The sequence below is a fragment of the Triticum urartu genome, chromosome 5A (genome assembly GCF_056163025.1).
Source record: "Triticum urartu cultivar PI428250 chromosome 5A, HENAU_Tu73, whole genome shotgun sequence".
NCBI classification, from domain to species: Eukaryota; Viridiplantae; Streptophyta; class Magnoliopsida; order Poales; family Poaceae; genus Triticum; species Triticum urartu.
The window spans coordinates 367,093,337-367,100,951 of record NC_141877.1 but is presented as its reverse complement, the minus strand read 5'-3'; the positions used below and the strand labels follow the sequence as shown (position 1 = coordinate 367,100,951).

Sequence of the window (7,615 nt, the reverse complement as noted above, 5' to 3'; positions counted from 1 at the left end):
ACTGTGGCCCCACCTCACAGTGAAAACGTTACGACTGGAATAAAAATGCCATATGCCCCCTCCGTTCATAAATATAAGCCTTTTTAGATACTATCTCAAATGGAATACAGCATACAGATGTATGTAGACATAGTTTAGAGTGGAGATTCACTCATTTTGCTCCGTATGTAGTAGTCACTTGCTGGAATCATTAGAAAGACTTATATTTGGGAACGAAGGGAGTACTATACTAATAAAACATTAAGGCCACGAGGCGATGCGGTGCTGGTTACAGGAGGCAAAAAGAAGAGATGCATCCATCGACGACGTCCACCTCCTCGACTCAGGGCGCCAGCCCACCGAATGGCGCCTAAGTAGCAGTGGCTTTCGTGGCCAGGTTGACGTGCTTCCGAACAATGGCGTCCAAAGATTCCAGCCGCTGGAAGAAGGCCAACATCTTTCTATCCTCGCTTGCCTTGTAGTCGCCTATGTAGACGATTTCCTCGTAGACGTGGATGTGCAGGTCGACGGTTTCTTGCATGGCGAGGCGCTGCGCGGCGAGCGCGGCCTCGAGGTGCACATTCCTTGTCGCGACCTCCGGCACCTGTAGGGCCACCAGGGCTTGAAAGAGCTCGTCACCATTGAGGCCGATGAGGGTGGCAGGCAATGAGGAGCCTGGGCGCGCGGGCTGGAGCAGTACGGCAAGGTCGTCGCGCGCTTCTTGACAGCGGTGAACTTGCGTATGGAGTTGACCATCATGTCGTCCATGCAAGAGGCGAAGCCGGCGTCGGCGAGGGCTACGATGCCTGCGGTCGCCAGCACCGTGTGGAAACGTTGCGTGGTGCGGGGCCGTAGGATGGCGCCTTGGATGATTTGGCACAGCCGACTGCCGCTCGCGTCCATCGCCTCCATAGGTGCTTCTGGCTTCTGGTCACTTGGTCTTGGATTGGAGTGAGCAGTGTTGCGCAGAGACTTGGGAGTCGATGGATTGGAGTGGTGGGCGCCTTTATTATATGAGAGTCCAAACTTTGTTGCATCACATCGTGCTGGCTCTATTCTGCTTCTCCAATTAATTTCCTCTGCATGTAATTGAGGATGCATCATTGACCGTTCAATGTCTCAGGAACCGCTACCCTCTCCCTCCTTGGCATTGAAGCACCTATGGACCCGTCGACGATGAGGTGCCTATGGTGACTTCGTAAATTTCAAGATTTTAGTGCCGTGCGTGTGTGCGTTCATAGGGGTGAGTGTATGCGCGTGTATATGAGCGCTTGCATCTGTATTGTGTAAAAAACATAAATGCATGTCAAAAAGAGACTAGTCAGTATACTCAATATTGTGCACCTCGGGGAGGAAAACGATAGAACTAGTACGTACTCCCTCTATCCATAATATAAGAACATTCTTGACACTAGTGTAGTGTCAAAAATGCTCTTATATTATGGGACGGAGGGAGTATTTATTTATGGTGCAGATTCACTCATTTTGCTCCATATGTACTCCGTCTCGGTGTAGTCTAGTCACTTGTTGAAATCTCTAGAAGGGCAAATACTCCTTTTTGGTTACAGAGCTATACTAGCAAGTAGTTGTACGTACTAGTACAATAGTGGGCTCACATAGCAATTTTGTCTCATGCAAGAGCCTGGCTATATGCGTGCTCCAATGTTCGCAACTGCAACGTTCGGTTTGCGCTTGGCTCTTCGCCTCTTCGAGAAGACGAACAATGATGTTACTACTACTGCTTCTACAGTGTTGAATCCACTGCTGCATGTCCATCCACCGCGAGCGGGACGGATAGCTTGTTGTAGAAGTACTACTAAGTAAATTCCTGTCCTCGTTTGCGAGCAACCGCGCGCATGGGTGAGGGAGAAGGCGTGTAGTAAAATCAAGCTTCTCCTCGTTGTACGAGTTGACGCGACACATCATAGCACTGGCCCCACATGCTTGCCTCTAAACTTGGCTGAAAGACCCGCAGTGTACAATATATTTGCTACAACCTCTAACATTTACCCACCACAAATTAAAATATATGTTTCCGTATGCATCATTCTGATGCAGAGGCCGGGGAGTCCCCCCTTTTCAAAGAAAGAAACAAATTAAAATATATATTCCTGTCTTGACCAGATGAGCGTGCAAACTACAATCACCAGGGTGTCAGGTAGGGCCAGAAGACTATTTTAATTTTTTTTAAACTTCGAGACGGCCACATAGCATGGAGCCGACCCCAACGATTTTAAGCTTACAGGCACGGTAATCGCTATCCTAGACTACTCTACACATGAAACTGCCACACGAGTGTCCGGGCTGCGCTTGGCTCTTCGCCTCTTCGGGAAGTTGAACAATGATGGAGTACTACTGCACTGGAGGAGTACTACAGTACGCTTCTGGCCATCTAACACCGATTGAACTGCTGCATGTCCATCGCGTGCGGGAGGGAGAGCGTGTAGTTAAAGCTTCTCCTAGTCTTGCCAGCCACCACGCTCATGGGCGAGGGAGGGACGCTCCTGCCTTTGCGTGTATGACAGGTGGGCCCGACAGGTGTGTGGCCAACCTGTCATACAGCCAAAGGCAGGTGTAGTTAAGTCGGCAAGGGAGAGGATAATCAAACTTCTCGTTGATGTACAAGTTGACGCGACACATCAAAGCACTGCACTCGATATATTTCAATAATTTGCGTTTACCGATGCATTAATTACAACGCATGCATGCTTGCCGTGACTCTCCTTTTGATACTTGCATGTGTTGATTTAATGCACCTTGAAGTAGTATAAAATATGTGACAGTAAAGCTTTGTAATACCCCGGCCCAAGTCGAGAGATGGTTGTGCACGAGGAGGGCGAGATCATGCAGACCGAACAGGACCCGACGATGGAGCTCTCTAAGGTCTCGATGGACCTCACCGTGCTCCACTGCCCCTTGTGCCTCTGCCCCTTGACACCTCCAGTGTATGAGGTTCGAATACACCTTGTCCGTTTGGCTGATTGAGCAAGGTGCAGGTTTCTTGATTGATGTGCTGTTCGATTGATTTCTGCAGTGCAAGGGAGGGCACCTGGCCTGCGCGGACTGCCGCGTCGAGCGCCCCGGGAACCAGCGGCAGTGCCAGAAGTGCGAGCGCGGCGGTGGCTTCGACGTGTGGAACACGGTGGTGGACTCTGTCCTTTCGTCGGTGAGGGTGGAGTGCCCGCACGAAGACTGTGGGCTCTATGTCACTTACCACAAGCTCGCAGATCACCAGAGCGTGTGTTCGCTCGCGCCCTGCAAATGCCCCGTACCCGTCTGCAGCTACAAAGGCCCGCCGCCGGCGCTCTACCACCACATCAGCACCGCGCATCCCATGCCCGTGCACAGGATCCAGTACGGCAAGGTGCTCCAGCTGCAAGTGCCATTGTCGGAGCCACGGCTCTTGCTGTTCGCGGAGGAGGACCGCCGCGCGTTTTTCTTGGTCGGCGGTGTGCTCGACATCAGCGCGCCTATCGTCGTGTCAGTCGTCTGCATCAGAGCGCGGGCGTCCCCACTGCCGCACTATGTGGCCAAGCTGTGGGCGAACGGCCCGCCGGGGGAGCCCAAAGGCACGACCGACGCCATCAAGGTGGAAATGGAGGTGACAAGCAGCAAGGATCCCGGCAACATCGACATGCAGGAGCTGACCTTCTTGATAGTTCCGCCCAAGCTGCTGGCCGGGGCTAAGCTTGTGTCCCTCCACATTCAAATTGACAAGCTCACGTCCTAAATGTTTCTACAATGCCTTCTGTTTATCTTAGTAATATGCTAATATAGGGATTACCTTGGTCTACTTTAGCTTAATAAATGGTGGGTTTTGGTGGCGATAAAAAACTATGTTTATCAATGCATTAATTGCAATGCATCCATGCATAAAGTACATGCATTGGTCAATTTTCTCTTAATACTTGCATGCAATGATTTAATGCACCTTCGAATCTGAACATGTGTTGGGGAACAACCAAATTGAGCCTTATAAAATGGAAAAAAACTAAAATTTTGAGATAAGCCCTATTAAAACGGAAAGGAGAGAGTAGAAAAAGAAGTACTCCATCCGGGAATAGTGCCGCACTTTGAAACTTGAACCGTCAATAAATTTTGAGCTTGCGTCTCGTCACATTCCAAATTACTCCACGCTATATTGAATTGCAAACCTGTTCACACCAATCACAACCTGAACGGTTTCCCACATAGGAGCGTATTAGTACTCGGTTATAAATACTAGTATGCCAAGATGACTGCGCATTCCTCCTCAACTCCTCATCCACAAAAACAAACAAGCCATTCAGCATCCTTCCCTTGCGTCTGCCATGGCTAGCGTGAGTTCTGGGTCGAGAGATTGCCACCAGGGAGAGGCGAGCATGGAAGTGGAAGCACGAGAGATGTCCCGCCTCGCTGTGAGAGCAGCCGACATGTCCCGCCGCGCGGAAGTAGCAGCACAGAGGTCCCGTCGCGCCGCTGAAGCAGCCCGGAGGTCCTGTCATGCTGTCGATGCAGCAGACTGGTCCGGCCGCGCCGCGGAAGCAGCAGAGATGTCCCGCCGCGCAACGAATGCGGTAGAGATGTCCTGCCGCGCCGCGGTGGCCTGGGAAAATTTCTCGCATGCAGGCGACGACTGTTACAGGCGCATGCATGCGATCGTCCATGGCCAGATGGATCAGATCTCCCATTTTGCGAGGTTGCGGGACGACATTAAAGCCTCATTTGAACAGGCTATCGACGCACTAAGGGAGGGCAATGAGAGGCTCCGGGCCGAGCGCGATCTACTGAGGGATAAGATCGTCCGAAGTGCAGACCAGCAGGACGAGACCAATGCCTTGTTGAAGAGGACCGGCGTCATTGTCAAGAAACTTATGGACGAGAATGACATGCTCCGCAACGAGCGCCAAAGGCTGGTGGAGGAATCCGTGGATGTTCTCAAGCAGCGTCTTGAGGACATGAAAGAGCTCATCACCGCTCAGCGCGGAGACTAGTTCCCGCGACCTGCAGCAACACATCAAGAAAGTAGAGATCAGCGAGCCAGATCCTTGTCTTCCTTCTTCTTTTGCCCTTGTGTATTTCGGGCGTAGCCGCATGTGGCTTTTTTAATTATCTTTCTAATTATGTAAGACAATTAATCATCATTATCTTTCTGTGGAAGATCAATGTTGCGAGGCTGGGATGAAGAAAACTCTTGCTGTTGCGACCCTGGCGTTGTTGTTCTTCTAGTTGCTACTGGGCTTCCTTCAGTTTCCTGGTTTCTTTTGATGTAATAATTGGTTTAGGATGTGGATTGTGTCGTCGGTTGTAATGTTGGGTTCTAGCACGGATGTTTGGCCTTTGTTGGCCTCTTGGGATGTTGCGATTTCAATCTGGTAGCTTTTAGTCCTTCGTGTTAGGCTGGAGTTGTGCTGAACTTCTTGTGAATTGTGGTGGTTTTCAGTAATGAAAATCGGAAGGGACAGGCCCTTCTTTGATCAAAAAAAATTTAATCGTCCTTATATATTCATCAGTCTTGCTATAAGTCGCAGTAGATGCTATATAGGTCCGTCGGATCTTACATCAAGATCCGTGCTTTCAGATTTTCTTTTTTCTCTCTTAAATCTCAGTAGAGTGAGACATAGCCACGCCATTAAACAGAGGCTCGAGCACCATTAATGGAGACCTTGGGAGAGAGGTGGACGGCAGATGGAGGTCAAAGGGCTCTCCTCCCGATAAGCACGCGCAGGGGTCTGATCGCACACCTCTCGTACTACTCAAATAGCTACCCTGCACGGCGCCTCCTAGCTAATAAAAAATGGGGATGCGTGGCGGCACGTAAATGGTAATAGTAAGTAGAACGCCCACGGTTTCAACAATACTTGTGTTTCCGATTGTAACGTGACAGCACTTGTTCCAAAATGACTTTGTTGATTGTTAATGTGTGCGCCTTCGCAAATCGGACTGCAAATTTACCACAGCATGTTGGTGCCATGTCATGGCACCAAGCCAAGTTTCATTATTTTCATGCGTGTTTTGGATTTACAGGAATTAAAAAAAAAGTTTCTCAATGTTTCCAACCCAGCCACGACGCCCAGAATTTTGAATTTCATTCCCATTTCTTGCATGTAACCTAGAAATTTACTCGAGGACAGACATGTGATTTTTCAACCAACTATGGTGCACTGGAACATGTGCTTGTATTTCAAATTTGAATTATGCACACAAAGGTGACACGTTCCCTCCCAGAACCACGAGCCTTCTTGAGAGAAGCTCCGATTTGCAAGAAGCTTATACCAAAATTTGTTCCTATTCGGCCAATTTTTTTTACCATGGCATGGTACTACCATCACATGACACCATGCCAAGTTTCATGATTTTAAAACCAAGCTTCTCAATGTTCTCGACCGAGCCACGATGCCCAGATGTTTGAATTTGATTCTCATTTTTTGCATGGGACCTAGAAATTCACCCGAGGACACAAATGTGATTTTTCAACCAACTTTGGTGCATGGGAGCATGTGCTTGTAGTTCAAATTTGAATTATGCACATTAAATGACCAAATACTCAATTAATGTGTAAATAAGGCCAAACGAAGACGGAATAATTCCAAAATTTAACAGGGCACTCATGTAGTTCTATGTTGCCTTTGTAAATAAACTCAAGGGGGACAACGTATATCGTTTCGCACTCAAAGGTGGCACGTTCCCTCTCAGAACCACGAGCCTTCTTGAGAGAAGCTTGGGTTTGCAAGAAGCTTATACCAAAATATGTTCCTATTCGGCCAATTTTTTTTACCACAACATGGTAGTACCATGACATGACATCCACGCCAAGTTTCATGATTTTTAGACGTGTTTTGGATTTACAAGAATTTTAAAACCAAGTTTCTCAATGTTCTCGGCCGAGCCACGATGCCCAGATGTTTGAATTTGATTCTCATTTCTTGCATGGGACCTAGAAATTCACCCGAGGACACAAATGTGATTTTTCAACCAACTTAGGTGCACGAGAGCATGTGCTTGTAGTTCAAATTTGACTTATGCACATTAAACGACCAGAAACTCAACTAATGTATAAAAAATGACAAACAAACCCGGAATAATTCCAAAATTAACAGGGCACTAATGTAGTTCTATGTTGCCTTTGTTAAACTCAAAGGGGGGGGGCAGCATATATCGTTTCACACTCAAAGGTGGCATGTTACCTCTTAGAACCACGAGCTTCCAAATCGGCCCAATTTTTTTACCACAACATGTTAGTGCCATGACATGACACCATGCCAAGTTTCATGATTTCCAGGCGAGTTTTGGATTTACATGAATTTAAAATCAAAGTTTCTCGATGTTCTCGGCCGAGTCATGACGCCCAGATGTTTGAATTTCATTCTCATTTCTTCCATGGGACCTAGAAATTCAACCAAGGACACACATGTGATTTTTCAACCCACTTTGGTGCACCGGAGCATGTGCATGCAATTCATATTTAAATTATGCACACTAAAAGTCTAGAAACTCAATTAATGTATAAAAAGGCCAAATGAACCCGAAATAATTCCAAAATTTAACAGGGCACTCATATAGTTATATGTTGCCTCTGTAAATAAAATCAGGGGGGAGGCAGCGTATATCGTTTCGCACACAAAGGTGACACGTTCCCTCTCGGAACCACGAGGCT

At 47.9% G+C, this 7,615-nt stretch overlaps 1 protein-coding gene across 1 annotated transcript; it reads left to right on the top strand.

Moving 5' to 3' along the window:
- Positions 1-1,140: 1,140 nt before the first annotated feature.
- LOC147971417 (putative E3 ubiquitin-protein ligase SINA-like 6) lies at positions 1,141-3,709 on the top strand. The gene is made up of 3 exons (XM_087523964.1): positions 1,141-1,160; positions 2,790-2,931; positions 3,014-3,709. The coding sequence occupies exons 1-3, from the start codon at positions 1,141-1,143 to the stop codon at positions 3,707-3,709; spliced, it is 858 nt and encodes a 285-aa protein (XP_087380090.1).
- The last annotated feature ends 3,906 nt before the right edge of the window (positions 3,710-7,615 follow it).

Bases quoted from the DNA above. Each gene is read 5' to 3' on its own strand.
- LOC147971417 (XM_087523964.1), top strand. From the start codon at position 1,141: ATGGACCCGTCGACGATGAG. The intron at 1,161-2,789 runs GTGCCTATGGTG...CCCCGGCCCAAG, and splicing joins ATGGACCCGTCGACGATGAG to TCGAGAGATGGTTGTGCACG. The intron at 2,932-3,013 runs GTTCGAATACAC...TGATTTCTGCAG, and splicing joins TGACACCTCCAGTGTATGAG to TGCAAGGGAGGGCACCTGGC.